This window comes from Procambarus clarkii, chromosome 24, assembly GCF_040958095.1.
Source record: "Procambarus clarkii isolate CNS0578487 chromosome 24, FALCON_Pclarkii_2.0, whole genome shotgun sequence".
Lineage (NCBI taxonomy): Eukaryota > Metazoa > Arthropoda > Malacostraca > Decapoda > Cambaridae > Procambarus > Procambarus clarkii.
The window spans coordinates 1,782,174-1,800,547 of NC_091173.1; the positions used below are offsets into that span (position 1 = coordinate 1,782,174).

The 18,374-nt window shown below is 45.0% G+C and overlaps 1 protein-coding gene across 1 annotated transcript in view; it reads left to right on the forward strand.

The window, feature by feature from the left end:
• Window positions 1-15,378, forward strand: part of LOC138368151 (glutamine synthetase) — a 24,857-nt gene extending 9,479 nt beyond the window's left edge. The window contains exons 2-3 of the mRNA XM_069330453.1: window positions 12,176-12,369; window positions 13,588-15,378. Of these exons, the coding sequence (XP_069186554.1) occupies window positions 12,207-12,369; window positions 13,588-14,516 (1,092 nt within the window). The 5' untranslated portion in view covers window positions 12,176-12,206 and the 3' untranslated portion in view covers window positions 14,517-15,378. The remainder of the gene's footprint in view (window positions 1-12,175; window positions 12,370-13,587) is intronic.
• Window positions 15,379-18,374: the final 2,996 nt, after the last annotated feature.

Sequence of the window (18,374 nt, forward strand, 5' to 3'; positions counted from 1 at the left end):
CTTCCCATCTGCTGTCAGAGTTCCATGTATGGAGCTTGTGCTTTCCTGGGACAAGCCTCGTTGCAAACTTCTGAACCTTTTCCAGTTTCCTTATGTGTTTCTTCAGGTGGGGACCCCCATGATGGCACGGCATACTCTAAGACTGGTCTCACGTAGGCAGTGTAAAGCGCCCTAAATACCTCCACACTTAGGTTTCTGAATGATGTTCTAACTTTTGCCAGTGTTGAGTCTTAGCTTAATTATTCTTTCAAGTATTTTGCAGGGGATGCTTGTCAGTGATACGGGTCTGTAGTTAAGTGCCTTCTCCCTGTCTCCTGTCTTGAAAATCGGTGCGACATTCGCCTTCTTCCAGCAACTGGGCAATTCTCCTCACATAAGCGACTCATTAAAGATCATTGCCAGAGGCACGCTGAGGGCCTGCGCTGCTTCTTTTAGTATCCACAGTGATACTTTGTCTGGTCCAACCGCTTTAGTTGCATCCAGTGTTGTCAACTCTTTCAATACCTCCTCTGCTCTATAACTGATTGTCTTCCGTCTAGGGTAATCTCTTCTAACAATGGGAGCTGGCTCGGTCACTCCAATGGGAGCAGGCTCGGTCACTCCATGGAAACTCCATGAACACTCCATGAAAACTTGCATTCAGTGCTTCGTAGATTTCCTTGTCCCTTTTTGTATATGCCCCTTTAGTTTTCCTTAGTCTTGTCACTTGGTCATTTACCGACATCTTCCTTCTTATATGGCTATGTAGTAATTTAGGTTGCTTTTTCGCTTTGATTGCAATATCATTTTCATACTTTCTTTCCAACACTCGTCTTATGTTAATGTAATCGTTCCTAGCTCGGTTACATCTAATCCTGTTATCCTCTGTCCTTTGTCTTCTGTACTTCCTCCACTCCCTCCTGCTTCTCATTTTTGCTTCCTGACACTGTCTATTAAACCATGGGTTATTATATTCCCTCCTGCATTTTTTCTTTACTGTTGGAATAAATCTCTCTTCAGCCTTCTTACATTTCCATATGACTTGGTTCATCATATCTTGGAGTGTTTTTCCTCCAGTTTCTTCCTCCCACTGCACTTCTCCCAGATAGTCCCTTATCCTTCTGTAGTCCCCTTTTCTGTAATCAAGTCTCCTTTCCCAGTCCTCTTGTCCTTTGGTCACAAGTTTGAATTCCATCATGTAGTCAAAGACTAGGACACAATGGTCACTGGCTCATAGTGGTATTTCATGTTCCAAATTCTCGATGTCTTCTTCATTCTGAGTGAAGATCAGATCTAATAGGCTGGGCGTATCCCCTCCTGTTTCCTTTGTGTCTTCCTTCACATGCTGTGTTAGGAAATTCCTGTCAATAACGTATACTAACTTCGCTCCCCACGTTTCCTCCCCGCCATTAGGATTCCTTGTTTTCCAATTAATCTCTCCGTGATTTAGGTCCCCCATGACCAGCAGCTTCGCTCTCATTCTATGCACTAAAGTTGCTGCCCTCTGCAGTTCATCTATACATGTCTTGTTGCTGTCCTCATACTCCTGCCTGGGCCTTCTACTGTTTGGTGGGGGATTGTAGAGTAACAAGATTACAATCTTCTTCCCATCCACTGTCAGAGTTCCATGTATGAAGCTCGTGCTTTCATTGGTACCCGAATTTTCCAACTCATCAAACTTCCATTTCCGCTTTATTAGGAGTGCCACTCCTCCTCCCTGTCTCTGTGTCCTTTCTTTTCTTATCACCTGGTACCCCTCTGGAAAGATTGCATCCAAGATCATGCAATTTATTTTAGTTTTCACTATTGCAACTATGTCTGGGTCTGCCTCACTAACTCTTTCTTTTATCTCTTCTGCTTTATTGGATACCCCATCAGCATTGGTGTACCCTTCATTGTGAACTGTCCCTTTGGTGTCCTATAACCTAGTCCCATTTCCATAACTTTACATTTGCTCATGTTGAACTCCAGTAGCCATTTCTTTGACCATCTCTGAAACCTGTTCAAGTCCTCTTGGAGGATCCTACAATCCTTATCTGTCCCAACTTTTCTCATCAACTTTGTGTCATCAGCGAACATGGACATGTAGAACTCTACTCCTGTAAACATATCGTTAACATATATTAGAAATAGAATTGGCCCCAGCACCGATTCTTGAGGTACTCCACTCGTTACTTTTCGCCAGTCCGACTTCTCGCCCCTTACCGTAACTCTTTGGCTCCTTCCTGTTAGGTAGTTCCTTACCCATGCTAATGTCTTTCCTCCCACCCCCGCCTGCCTCTCGAGTTTGTATAGCAGTCTCATGTGCGGTACTGTATCAAAGTCTTTCTGGCAGCCAGGAATATGCAGTCTGCCCAACCTTCTCTGTCTTATCTTATCCTCGTTATTTTATCCTAGAATTCCAAAAGTTTTTTCAGGCAAGATTTCCCTTTCTAGAACCCATGTTGATGTTTGTTTACAAACCTAACGTTCTCCAGGTGTGCAACCAGTCTTAGCCTAATTATTCTTTCAAGTATTTTACAGGGGATGCTTGTCAGTGATACAGATCTTTAGTTAAGTGCCTCCTCCCTATCACCTTTCTTGAAAATCAGTACAACATTTGCCCTCTTTCAGCAATTGGGCAATTCTCCCGATCTTAGTGATTCATTAAAGATCCTTGCCAGAGGCATGCTGAATGCCTGCGCTGCCTCTTTTAGTATCCACAGTGATACTTTATCTGGCCCAACCGCTTCAGTTGTATCCAGTGTTGTCAACTGTTTCATTACCTCCTCTGCTGTCACCTCTATATCTGATAGTCTTTCATCTAGGGTAATCTCTTCTAACAATGGGAGTTGCTCAGGCTCGGTTGTGAACACTCCATGGAAACTGGCATTCAGTACTTTGCAGATTTCCTTGTCATTTTCCATATATGCCCCTTCTGTTTTCCTTAGTCTTGTCACTTGGTCGTTCACCGACATTTTTCTTCTTATATGGCTGTGTAGTAACTTAGGTTGCTTTTTCGCTTTGATCGCAATATCGTACTCATAATTTTTTTCCGATGCTCTTCTTATGTTAATATAATCGTTCCTAGCTCTGTTACATTTGATCCTGTTGTCCTCTGTCCTTTGTCTTCTGCACTTCCTCCACTCCCACCTGCTGGCCATTTTTGCTTCCTGACACTGTCTATTAAACCATGGGTTATTATATTCCCTCTTATTTTTTCCTTTTACTGTTGGTATAAATCTCTCTTCGGCCTCCTGGCATTTCCGTATGATTAGATCCATTATATCTTGGACTGTTTTTCCTCCAATTTCTTCCTCCCACTGCACTTCACCCAGATAGTCCCTTATCCTCCTGTAGTCCCCTTTCCTGTAGTCAATTCTCCTTTCCCAGACCTCTTGTCTCTTGGTCACAAGTTTGAATTCCATCATGTAGTCAAAGACTAGGACACAATGGTCACTGGCCCCTAGAGGTATTTCATGTTCCAAATTCTCGATGTCTTCTATGTTCTGGGTGAAAATCAGGTCTAATAGGCTCGGTGTGTCTCCTCCTCTTTCCCTTGTGTCTTCCTTCACATGTTGTGTTAAGAAATTCCTGTCTATAACATCTACTAACTTTGCTCCCCACGTTTCTTCACCTCCATGGGGATTTCTTGATTCCCAATTTATCTCTCCATGATTTAGATCCCCCATGACCAGCAGTTTCACTCTCATTCTGTGAGCTAATGTTGCTGCCTTTTGCAGTTCATCTATGCATGAGGCATCAGGGTGAAAGAAACTCTGCCCATTTTTGTTTGTCGCCGGCGCCGGAAATTGAACCTGGGCCACAGGATTATGTGTCCAATGTGCTATCCACACAGACACCGATGCACCGACCCGTGTGTGTGTGTCTGTGTGTGTGTGTGTCTGTATGTGTGTGTGTGTGTGTGTGTGTGTGTGTGTGTGTGTGTGTGTGTGTGTGTGTGCGCCTGTGTGTGTGTACTCACCTAGTTGAACTCACCTACTCGCATAGTACAAGAACGGAACCATAGTTGTAATTGGACTCACAGAAACAAAACTCTCAGGAATCATAATGGATGTGGTTTTCCCCAGGACTACACTGTAATAAGGAGAGAGAGGAAAGGAAGGGGAGGAGGCAGAGTGGCCCTACTGATAAGAAAGGAATATAGCTTCGAGGACATGATTATTCCAGGCTGCGAGGGGTTCAGAGACTACATTACAGGTACCATGATGATAGGAAGACCAAGAGTAGTGGTAGCAGTGATATATAACCCTCCACCAAACGACAGAAGACCCAGGCAAGAGTATGACAGAAACAACATGGCAGTTAACACTGTAACTAAGAGAGTAGCCACTGCTGCCTGTTGAAATCGATCCCATCTGCTCATCATGATCCCATCTGCTCATCATGGGGAACTTTAATCATGGAAGGATAGACTGGGAAAACAGAGAACCACATGGAGGTAAGGAAACATGGAGAGCGAAAATGCTAGAGGTGACGACTAGAAACTTTTTAAGTCAACATGTCAGGGGACTTACGAGAATGAGAGGCAATGATGAACCAGCGAGACTCGACCTAGTCTTCACTCTAAGTGACTCCGACATAAGGGAAATCTGTTTCGAAGCCCCCGTGGGAATAAGTGATCACAGTGTACTGATGTTTGAGTGTTTGGCCGAGGAAGGGTTAATGTACTCAAGGAAGGGACCAGAAAACAAAAGACTGGCATTCCGAAAGGGAAACTATGAGGAGGTAAGAAAATTCCTAACAGATATAACTTGGAAAGCAAAGCTCGGAAGAAAGACGGCCCAAGACATGATGGACTACATCACACAGAAGTGTAAGGAGGCAGCAGACAAGTTCGTCCCAGTCCAAAAGGAAAAAATGAAGTGCAGACGACAAACCCATGGGTTAATCAGAGATGTAAGCTAGCGAAGCAACTAAGTACAAGGGCGTGGAGAAACTATAGAAATAACAGGACACTAGAGAGCAGAGAAAGATACCAGAGTGCCTAGAATGAATACGTCAGGGTGAGATGAGAAACAGCAAGGCAATATGAAAATGAAATAGCAAACAAAGCAAAGACTCAACCTAAATTGAGGTTGAGGAGCCACATCAGGAGGAAAACAACAGTGAAGGAACAGGTAATAAAACTGAGGATAGAGACTACAGATTCACTACAAACGACAAGGAAATGTACGAGGAACTCAATAAGAAATTCCAGGTCTTCTCATTTGAGCAAGGAGAAGTTCCAGAGATGAGACAGGGAATAGGCAACCAGGCACCACTAGAGGAGTTTGGGATTACCAGTGGGGAAGTAAAGAAGTGTTTACTAGAGTTGGATGTGACAAAGGCTAAAGACCCTGGAATATCACCATGGATACTAAAGGAAGGAGCAGAAGCACTGTGCATATCACTCTCCATAGTGTATAACATATCACTGGAAATGGGAGCTGATAAAAATTTGGAAGACTGCTAATGTTGTCCCGATATCCAAAAATGGGGATAAGCAGGAGACACTAAACTACTGGCCAGTGTCCTTAACTTGCATACCATTCAAGTTGATAACAAAGATTGTATGAAAAAAGGTAGTGGAACATCTGGAGTGAAAGAACTTTGTAACACAACATCAGCATGGGTTCTGGGAGGAAAAGTCATGCCTCACAATATTAAATGAATTCTACAACCAGACAACAAAAATCAGGCATAAAAGAAAGGGGTGGGCAGACTGCGTATTTTTGGACTGCAAGAAAGGCTTTAACACAGTATCGCACAAGAGACTAGTACTCAAGCTGGAAATACAGGCAGGAGTGAAAGGGAAGGTACTCCATTGGATAAGGGAGTACCTAAGCAACAGAAGACAGCGAGCAACTGTGAGAGGCCAGGTCTCAGATTGGCGAGGTGTCACCAGTGGAGTCCCACAGGGATCAGTCCTTGGACCTATACTGTTTCTGATATATATGTGAATGATCTTCCAGAGGAAATAGACTCGTTACTCTCAATGTTTGCTGATGACGCAAAAATTATGAGGAGGATTAAGTCAGAGGAAGATAGTATGAGGCTACAAGATGATCTAAACAAACTGAATGAATGGTCCAACAAATGGCTACTATAGTTTAACCCAATTAAATGAAAAGTAATGAAACTAGGAAGTGGTAACAGGAGGCTAGAAACATGATTCTGAATGAGAGATGAAGTCCTCCATGAAAGAGACAGAGAGAAAAAGATCTAGGAGTTGATATCACACCAAACCTGTCTCCTGAAGCCCACATAAAAAGAATAACATTGGCGGCGTATGCGAGGCTGGCTAACATCAGAAGTGCCTTCAGAAACCTGTGTAAGGAATCATTCAGAATCTTGTATACCACATGTGTAAGACCAATCCTGGAGTATGCAGCCCCAGCATGAAGCCCGTACTTTGTCAAGCACAGGATTTATCTGGGAAAAGTTCAAAGGTATGCCACTAGGCTAGTCCCAGAAAAAAGAGGAATGAGTTACGAGGAAAGGCTGCATGAAATGTACCTAACGTCGCTGGAAGATAGGAGAGCTCGGATAGATATTGATCACTACCTACAAAATTCTAAGAGGAATTGACAGGGTAGATCAAGATAAATTGTTTAACACGGGTGGTACTCGAACAAGGGGGACACAGGTCGAAACTGAGTACCCAAATGAGCCACAGGGACGTTAGAAAGAATTCTTTGAATTCCAAAGAATTCATAGAAAGCGGGAATTCTATGTCCTCCAAAGTGGTGGTAATTCTGTAAAGTAGAACATGAAGATGTCACAAACACTGGGAGGCCTTGCCTTATTGCCTCTTAGTCAAGTATTGACTCGTATACTGACGGAACACTCTATTTACTTACCTTCACTCATAATTATCGAAATTCCTATCGCCACGATTCCGGATTCTGCTTGATGGATCCGCGGTGATGGATCCGCGGTGATGGATCCGCGGTGATGGATCCGCGGTGATGGATCAGCGGTGATGGATCCGCGGTGATGGATCCGCGGTGATGGATCAGCGGTGATGGATCAGCGGTGATGGATCCGCGGTGATGGATCAGCGGTGATGGATCCGCGGTGATGGATCAGCGGTGATGGATCAGCGGTGATGGATCAGCGGTGATGGATCAGCGGTGATGGATCCGCGGTGATGGATCAGCGGTGATGGATCAGCGGTGATGGATCCGCGGTGATGGATCAGCGGTGATGGATCCGCGGTGATGGATCAGCGGTGATGGATCAGCGGTGATGGATCAGCGGTGATGGATCAGCGGTGATGGATCAGCGGTGATGGATCAGCGGTGATGGATCAGCGGTGATGGATCCGCGGTGATGGATCAGCGGTGATGGATCAGCGGTGATGGATCCGCGGTGATGGATCAGCGGTGATGGATCAGCGGTGATGGATCAGCGGTGATGGATCCGCGGTGATGGATCAGCGGTGATGGATCAGCGGTGATGAATCAGCGGTGATGGATCCGCGGTGATGGATCCGCGGTGATGGATCAGCGGTGATGTATCCGCGGTGATGGATCCGCGGTGATGGATCAGAGGTGATGGATCAGCGGTGATGGATCCGCGGTGATGGATCCGCGGTGATGGATCAGCGGTGATGGATCAGCGGTGATGGATCAGCGGTGATGGATCAGCGGTGATGGATCCGCGGTGATGGATCCGCGGTGATGGATCAGCGGTGATGGATCCGCGGTGATGGATCAGCGGTGATGGATCCGCGGTGATGGATCAGCGGTGATGGATCAGCGGTGATGGATCAGCGGTGATGGATCCGCGGTGATGGATCAGCGGTGATGGATCAGCGGTGATGGATCAGCGGTGATGGATCCGCGGTGATGGATCAGCGGTGATGGATCAGCGGTGATGAATCAGCGGTGATGGATCCGCGGTGATGGATCCGCGGTGATGGATCAGCGGTGATGGATCCGCGGTGATGGATCAGCGGTGATGGATCAGAGGTGATGGATCAGCGGTGATGGATCCGCGGTGATGGATCCGCGGTGATGGATCAGCGGTGATGGATCAGCGGTGATGGATCAGCGGTGATGGATCAGCGGTGATGGATCCGCGGTGATGGATCCGCGGTGATGGATCAGCGGTGATGGATCAGCGGTGATGGATCCGCGGTGATGGATCAGCGGTGATGGATCCGCGGTGATGGATCAGCGGTGATGGATCAGCGGTGATGGATCAGCGGTGATGGATCCGCGGTGATGGATCAGCGGTGATGGATCAGCGGTGATGGATCCGCGGTGATGGATCAGCGGTGATGGATCCGCGGTGATGGATCCGCGGTGATGGATCAGCGGTGATGGATCCGCGGTGATGGATCAGCGGTGATGGATCAGCGGTGATGGATCAGCGGTGATGGATCCGCGGTGATGGATCAGCGGTGATGGATCAGCGGTGATGGATCCGCGGTGATGGATCCGCGGTGATGGATCAGCGGTGATGGATCCGCGGTGATGGATCAGCGGTGATGGATCAGCGGTGATGGATCCGCGGTGATGGATCAGCGGTGATGGATCCGCGGTGATGGATCCGCGGTGATGGATCAGCGGTGATGGATCAGCGGTGATGGATCCGCGGTGATGGATCAGCGGTGACGGATCAGCGGTGATGGATCCGCGGTGATGGATCCGCGGTGATGGATCAGCGGTGATGGATCCGCGGTGATGGATCAGCGGTGATGGATCAGCGGTGATGGATCAGCGGTGATGGATCAGCGGTGATGGATCAGCGGTGATGGATCCGCGGTGATGGATCAGCGGTGATGGATCCGCGGTGATGGATCAGCGGTGATGGATCCGCGGTGATGGATCAGCGGTGATGGATCAGCGGTGATGGATCCGCGGTGATGGATCAGCGGTGATGGATCAGCGGTGATGGATCAGCGGTGATGGGACGATGATAAATGAGTTACATAAATATCGCTCCAGATGGTCCTTGCAGTTTGGAGGAACTCCGAGGAGACACGTCCTACACCCTCGACGACAAGCCCAGAATGCATGGCGAGGGTGAGGCAGGAGTGGAGCCCACTTCTCCCCGCTGTCTATGAATCCACCAATCAGAGGAAAGCGCGGCATCGGTCTAGAGGTGCGTCCATCAATTGTAGGCTTCCCTCTAGTCACGTGATGCCTCAGGTGACGTCACGGCCTACAGGCCTGTGTTGACACAGCCTGAGAACCGTTGGCTTTACATCCACAAATTGCTTCTCGCTCTCTCTCCCTCTGTTCATATACATGAATGACAAATTCCTGCTAGTGGCTGTACCGCTGCTCACAGAGAAGCTACGACGGCCATCATAGTCGTAATGAACAGCCCTGCTTCTATACTTCAGATACATACCGAACAAGAGATGTCTGTTTGAAAAATTATAGAATCTAGAATGAGTGCACAAGAGTGTACTCGTGCTAGAGTGCACCACGACGGTTGGCGTCCCACCACAGTCTAGAGCCTGACTGGTAATACTTCCTCCTCACTCTCACTTCCCTGTTCAGAGTGGGAGAGATTGCTGAAACACAAGTATATAAAGAGAACATACATGACACCCATGAACACAATAGAGCACCTAAACTACTGGCATCTTCTCAAAGCTCTCAAAATGTACTCTTAAGAAAGGAGACGAGAGAGGTACCAAATCATAAATACTTGAAAAATACTGGAGGGCCAGGTCCAAACATTTGCAGAGTAAAATAACAACATAATGGAGTGACAGATATGGAACGAAATGCAGAGTAGAGCCCGCGAAGACTAGAGGTGCCATAGGCCTAGGGAACTATGAAGACCAGAGGCCCACAGTTCTTCAACATACTCCCAGCAAATAAAAAAAAATATTGCAAGAACAAAAGTGGAAATCTTAAAAAAAACTGGATAATTTTCTTCAAGACGTACCGGATCAACCAGACTGTAGCGGATTTGTGGGCCTGTGAGCCGCTCCAAGCAACAGCCTGTTGGACCAAGCTTTCACAAGTCAAGCCTGGCCCTGAACCGGGCTTAGGGAGTAGACTAACTCCCAGAACCAGCATCCAGGTACTGGTTCAAGTATGCCAACTTTGGTTCTCACCAGATGTGCTGGATGTTGTCTAACAACTGGAGATAAGACTAGCAACACCAATCCTAAAATTAGCACAATTAGTCTTATATACATTTTATGTGCATTCCCATCCTTCTTCCTCCGCTCCCTGTAGCTTTATGGCCCATTGGAGTGTACCGTTGTTCATATTATTATTATTATTATTATTATTATAATTATTATTATTATTATTATTATAATTATTATTATTATTATTATTATTATTATTATTAATATTATTATTATTATTATTATAATTATTATTATTATTATTATTATTATAATTATTATTATTATTATTATTATAATTATTATTATTATTATTATTATTATTATTATTAATATTATTATTATTATTATTATAATTATTATTATTATTATTATTATTATAATTATTATTATTATTATTATTATTATTATTATTATTATTATTATTATTAATATTATTATTATTATTATTATAATTATTATTATTATTATTATTATTATTATAATTATTATTATTATTATTATTATTATTATTATTATTATTATTATTATTATTAGTGCACTGTATTATCAATATTATTATCTTAGGATAAAAACCTGGACAAAAGAGGTTGAGATGTAAGTCTGGTGGTGATCACCACACACTCAGACCTGGACTAAACACTCAGACCTGGACTAAACACTCAGACCTGGACTAAACACTCAGACCTGGACTAAACACACAGGCCTGGACTAAACACTCAGACCTGGACTAAACACTCAGACCTGGACTAAACACTCAGACCTGGACTAAACACTCAGACCTGGACTAAACACTCAGACCTGGACTAAACACTCAGACCTGGCCTAAACACTCAGACCTGGACTAAACACTCAGACCTGGACTAAACACACAGACCTGGACTAAACACTCAGACCTGGACTAAACACTCAGACCTGGACTAAACACTCAGACCTGGACTAAACACTCAGACCTGGACTAAACACTCAGACCTGGACTAAACACTCAGACCTGGACTAAACACACAGACCTGGACTAAACACACAGACCTGGACTAAACACTCAGACCTGGACTAAACACTCAGACCTGGCCTAAACACTCAGACCTGGACTAAACACTCAGACCTGGACTAAACACTCAGACCTGGACTAAACACTCAGACCTGGACTAAACACTCAGACCTGGATTAAACACTCAGACCTGGACTAAACACACAGACCTGGACTAAACACTCAGACCTAGACTAAACACTCAGACCTGGACTAAACACTCAGACCTGGACTAAACACACAGGCCTGGACTAAACACACAGACCTGGACTAAACACTCAGACCTGGACTAAACACTCAGACCTGGACTAAACACTCAGACCTGCACTAAACACTCAGACCTGGACTAAACACTCAGACCTGCACTAAACACTCAGACCTGGACTAAACACTCAGACCTGGACTAAACACTCAGACCTGGACTAAACACACAGACCTGGACTAAACACACAGACCTGGACTAAACACTCAGACCTGGACTAAACACTCAGACCTGCACTAAACACTCAGGCCTGGACTAAACACTCAGACCTGGACTAAACACTCAGACCTGGACTAAACACTCAGACCTGGACTAAACACTCAGGAGAGTGCTAAAGACTTGGTGTAAATTCTTTACAAAACTTCACAAAAACAAAAATGTGGGTTTACATTTTATGTTATTATGTCTGTGAAAAGATATCAATATTACTTTTGATCATAATTTATTATTTTATTATTATTAATGATTTAATTTGTATTATTTTACGTTATAATAGAACAAATTATAATGAAACAAACAACTATAAGTTAGACAGCTTTAGACAGGAATTAAAGCAAGCAGTCAACGTACCGGAACTGGTAAATGTCGACAATTAAAATAAAATTAAATTGAATTGAACTATCAGGGGAAATCACCAAGCCATTACGACAATATAGCACTGCGAAAGGATCAGAATACGGATTTGGGATGGGACGGGGGAAGGAATAGTGCCCAACCCCCTGGACAGTCGGGGATTGAACGCCGGCCTGCATGAAGCGAGACCGTCTATCTACCGTCCAACCCAAGTGTTTAAAAATAAAATGACTACTACTTCTTCCTTCAGCTTGCAGAGAGAGAGAGAGAGAGAGAGGAAGATGAGTCACAACCAAGGCACCAACAAGACGGTGCTGGACCGCTACCTGCGCCTGGCCATCCCCGAGGAGAAGTGCCAGGCCATGTACGTGTGGGTGGACGGCACCGGCGAGAACCTCCGCTCCAAGACCAGGACCCTCGACTTTGTCCCCAAGTGTCCCAGTGGTAGGTGCTTGTTACTCTGTTGGTAGGCTCGTGTGGTAGGTGCTGGTAGGCTCATTTGATGGGTGGGTGGGTGGAGGCTTATGTAGGTGGTAGTAGCTTCATGTTGGGTTGTAGTAGAATCATGGTTTGGGGTGGTAGTAGACTCATGTTTAGGGTGGCAGTAGACTCATGTTTAGGGTGGCAGTAGACTCATGTTTAGGGTGGCAATAGACTCATGTTTAGGGTGGCAGTAGACTCATGTTTAGGGTGGCAGTAGACTCATGTTTAGGGTGGCAATAGACTCATGTTTAGGGTGGTAGTAGACTCATGTTTAGGGTGGCAGTAGACTCATGTTTAGGGTGGCAATAGACTCATGTTTAGGGTGGTAGTAGACTCATGTTTAGGGTGGCAGTAGACTCATGTTTAGGGTGGCAATAGACTCATGTTTAGGGTGGCAGTAGACTCATGTTTAGGGTGGCAGTAGACTCATGTTTAGGGTGGCAGTAGACTCATGTTTAGGGTGGCAGTAGACTTGTGTTTAGGGTGGCAGTAGACTCATGTTTAGGGTGGCAGTAGACTCATGTTTAGGGTGGCAGTAGACTTGTGTTTAGGGTGGCAGTAGACTCGTGTTTAGGGTGGCAGTAGACTCATGTTTAGGGTGGCAGTAGACTCATGTTTTGGGTGGCAGTAGACTCGTGTTTAGGGTGGCAGTAGACTTGTGTTTAGGGTGGCAGTAGACTCGTGTTTAGGGTGGCAGTAGACTCATGTTTAGGGTGGCAGTAGACTTGTGTTTAGGGTGGCAGTAGACTCGTGTTTAGGGTGGCAGTAGACTCATGTTTAGGGTGGCAGTAGACTTGTGTTTAGGGTGGCAGTAGACTCGTGTTTAGGGTGGCAGTAGACTCGTGTTTAGGGTGGCAGTAGACTCGTGTTTAGGGTGGCAGTAGACTCATGTTTAGGGTGGTAGAAGGCTCTGTTTGATGTTACACCAAGTTAAGGTCTGTTGAAAGATGGAAAAGAGATTGGAGCTTTATCTTAAATAGTTTTTAAGGTTAAAGATCTCCTAGCTAAAAATAAAGTTAAAAAAATGAGCATGTAATAAGTGATAATATATACATATATCGTTTACGAGCTCATGTTTAATTACTATTGAACAAAGTGATTTCAAAATTGTATATCTTGTTGACACATTTTATATATTGTCCAATAAAATTGATACACTAACAAGATGATACGTTTCAGAGCTGCCAATCTGGAACTTCGACGGGTCGTCGACTGGCCAGGCGGAAGGCAGCAACAGCGACGTGTACCTCTACCCGGTAGCTATTTACCGGGATCCCTTCAGACTGGGAAGCAACAAACTGGTGTTGTGCGATACATATAAATATAACAAGAAACCTACTGACACTAACCAGCGATGGAAATGCATGGAAGTGATGAAGCAGGCAGCCGACCAGCACCCTTGGTTCGGCATGGAGCAGGAATACACTCTTTTGGATGTTGACAGACATCCTTTAGGGTGGCCCAAGAATGGTTACCCTGGCCCTCAGGGCCCCTATTACTGTGGTGTGGGGGCCAACAAGGTCTACGGCAGGGACGTGGTGGAGGCCCACTACAGGGCGTGTCTGTACACGGGCATCAACATCTCTGGAGAGAACGCTGAGGTGATGCCCGCTCAGTGGGAGTTCCAGGTTGGTCCCTGTGAAGGCATCACTATGGGCGACGACCTCTGGATGGCCCGGTACCTCCTTCACCGTGTTGCAGAAGACTTCAACGTTGTGGTGTCCCTGGACCCCAAGCCCATCCCTGGCGACTGGAACGGTGCCGGAATGCACACCAATTTCTCTACCGAGGCCATGCGTCAGCCTGATGGCATCTTGGAAATCGAAAGTGCCATTGAAAAGATGTCGAAGGTTCACGATAAGCACATCCAGGCCTACGACCCCCATGGAGGCAAGGACAACGAGAGACGTCTGACTGGCCGTCACGAGACTTCATCCATCCACGACTTCTCGGCCGGTGTGGCCAACAGAGGTGCTTCTGTCCGTATTCCACGAGGCGTGGCCGAGGAGAGAACAGGCTACCTGGAGGACCGCAGGCCGTCCTCCAACGCCGACCCTTACGTCGTCTCAGAGAGATTAGTTCGCACCATCTGTCTCGACGAACAATAAGATGGACACGGTAGCATTATCTCCACCATTGTTTCAGGCAAAATTGAGCAGGTTTTGTCTACCACTTACAAATAACTTGCTAGGAAGTCAGACCTGTTGTTGCCTGAGATATGGTGAGCCGAGCATATACGGAAATCTGATCTACCAAGAATGCTACCAAGATGCTCTGCAGAATCCTAAGAAAATACTGTAGGAATAAACACCTTATTTCTGCCATCTGTGCGTTCTGCAGCTCTCCGTGTCAAGAGCTGTCAGTCGTGGTTTGTTTTAAAATTAGAAAATATAACATCTGTTTGGCTTCAATTCAAGACTATTTATTGTGCATGATATTAATTAGTTTGGCACTATAGATAAGATCAAGTTATTATACACCCGCACGTTTGGTCGTGCATACAAGCAAACAGCACCCAGTTATCTGCGGTAACTATAAGATAGCCAGTTTCCAGGCACTCGTAGAGACGCCGGGGCGATATAGTTGCCTGCATCGATAATATTTTCCTGAGAGCCAAAGGGAACAAGACTTATGTATGTCTCCTGCACGACCCTATAAGAGTTATTTGTATGTGTAATGTGTATATGAGAATTTACAGTGATGTATATATATTAAATTCGCAGTGTGATGTATGTCCTGGTGGCAAGCATTCAGTGTTGTATGTCATGTATGCTGTATCATGTATGTCATGTATGCTGTATCATGTATGTCATATATGCTGAATCATGAATGCCTTGTATGTTGCCTAACACTGTATACAACCTGTATCCATCACGTCAACATTATGAGAGTCTTGTTAACAGTTATCTGTGAAACAATTCCTTTAACTTGTACATAAAATAATTTTTAATAAAAATATTGCACTATCAAGTATGATATTATTAAACCAACAATAATATATTATAAAGGATTCATCACAGAGATTCATTTCTTTGTCCCTTATAGATAATTTTATACAACAAAGTTGGTGTTTCTTTACATAATACAATAGATACTTATCTGTTTCAGCCATGTTCATGTCTTGACAACCCAAGTTTTAACCAAAGTTATAGATTATGAAAAGGCATTATCCTAAGTATATAATAATTAGTCTCCAGGCATGGGAGGGCATTAACAGTAAGTCTCCAGGCATGGGAGGGCATTAACAGTAAGTCTCCAGGCATGGGAGGGCATTAACATAAGTCTCGAGGCATGGGAGGGCATTAACAGTTAGTCTCCAGGCATGGGAGGGCATTAACAGTAAGTCTCCAGGCATGGGAGGGCATTAACAGTAAGTCTCCAGGCATGGGAGGGCATTAACAGTAAGTCTCGAGGCATGGGAGGGCATTAACAGTAAGTCTCCAGGCATGGGAGGGCATTAACAGTAAGTCTCTAGGCATGGGAGGGCATTAACAGTAAGTCTCCAGGCATGGGAGGGCATTAACAGTAAGTCTCCAGGCATGGGAGGGCATTAACAGTAAGTCTCCAGGCATGGGAGGGCATTAACAGTAAGTCTCCAGGCATGGGAGGGCATTAACAGTAAGTCTCGAGGCATGGGAGGGCATTAACAGTAAGTCTCGAGGCATGGGAGGGCATTAACAGTAAGTCTCGAGGCATGGGAGGGCATTAACAGTAAGTCTCCAGGCATGGGAGGGCATTAACAGTAAGTCTCCAGGCATGGGAGGGCATTAACAGTAAGTCTCCAGGCATGGGAGGGCATTAACAGTAAGTCTCCAGGCATGGGAGGGCATTAACAGTAAGTCTCGAGGCATGGGAGGGCATTAACAGTAAGTCTCCAGGCATGGGAGGGCATTAACAGTAAGTCTCGAGGCATGGGAGGGCATTAACAGTAAGTCTCCAGGCATGGGAGGGCATTAACAGTAAGTCTCGAGGCATGGGAGTAATTGTGGTGCCATAATCCCATATCAGTTTTAATCCAACTTCACTCTTAAGGTAACTTTGAATAATAAAGTGCCTAATAATAATAATAATAATAATAAAAAGGGGTGATAGAAGCAAATACTCATATGTATCTAGAGTCAACTACAAGTATTCTCTAAAAATTCTTTATTCCCGTCTCCGAGGCTATGGGTCCCCACCAGCGACATGAATGTTCAATATGAAACTGTTCCCATACAGAGCCGCCCTTCTGTGCTGTCTGCAGTATGTGTCTTTTCAAGCCAGCAGCTGCTGGAGGCACATTTTCTAGCAGTCGACGTTTTGTTGAAAACAACACTCTTTTTCCTGGCTTCAGCGATGGACATGTCAGCACTGTAAAGCAGCAAAGGGCACATGTGTTGATCAACAAGAGCTCCGAATAGCAATCACTCTCCACCTCGCGGCCACAATTCTCACTGAAAATATAAGTGTATTTGCTGCAAGGCAGATGCCTTTGAATATGCGTCACATGGCCTGCACTGTGGAAAATCAGGGGGTTGGTGCACAAGACACGACGAAGTCAACGACCTCAATGAAAGAGAGCCTCGCCATCTATTGTACTGTAACTGCCTTTCCTAGCCGACCGGATAGAATCGCCGACCGGGTAAAATAACACCACACCCATGAAAAAATGGCAGATAATTGTCACGGAACTATACTTGTGTATCCCACTTGGCATCACTCTCCCACCCTCACATACATCATCCACTCTGTCGGTTAAGCAGGAGCCGCTGACACACACACGGATAAAAAGACACATCACACAAGTACAGGGAAACAGATCACTGGCACCACTTTTTTCCTATAGGATCTGAGACCCTTGGTCCATGGTGAGAAAGGGCAAGGAGGTTTGTCAGGGATCTGGGTATCAAGCTCATCGCAGCGAGCTTTCTTTACTAGAAACTGAGTGTGGCGATCCAGAGGGAGAATACCACTGATTCCTCTTGGTGTCTCAGAGGAGTACAAAGAAATCTACGGCTTCTAAAAAACAAACTTCTGTTTTCTAACTCTTAATATTTTTTTTATTTTTATTTTTATAAAACAAAAACAGGACAAGGAAAGCATTTACAACATTAATACACCGAAGCACCAAAAGAAAAACCTTCCACCAGCACTCACCACCCAACAACATGACACTAATTGACACGCAAGCAACACAGTACAGATGACACACAAAAAGCTGAACATACGTGAACAATAAAAACACAGTGGACAATTTACATAGCGCAAAACGTAAATGAGAACCCATGAAACAAGCAAAATATATTAGAAAACACAATAATAAACTGCACAACCCAGACGAGGCGCGCCAAGTTACATACATTAAAAACCACACAATGGCGAAAATAAACATTCATAAGCAAAGGTACAAAGTAAAAAATTTAAATGCACACCGACCCCACGGAACACCCGGCACACACAGTATAGAAACATGTGATCGTTCGAATGGAACACACAGGAACCGTGAAACAAACGGCAACCACAACACAGACATACATGAAAAAAATACCGGAACATGCAGGACCCGGCAAAAAAAAAAAAAAAAAAAAAAAAAACACACCAGAAGCACATACACCCAGAACACCATTAGAAACACAACACAGAAGATAACAGGCTAACACACACGGAAAACACATTACAGTATGAACAAAACACAAAACAATGTACACTTAGGTCTAAACTAGGCAAACAAAACAACCACATTGCAGACAATACAATAAGTTATAATCGCTCCAGGAGCATAGAATGCAAGCACAAAACTAAGCATATTTATCGGGAAACTCCCTCTTCGGAAACCGCAAGCAGTATGCCTCCCAAACGAGCTTGACATCATCAGACACCGGTCTACCAGGCGACGCACAAGGCTGAGGCATCAGCTCCGGAACCCATAAACAAAACATTTCACCCTCGGCACCCAAATAGTATAGGGGCACCATAGCGCCGGATAC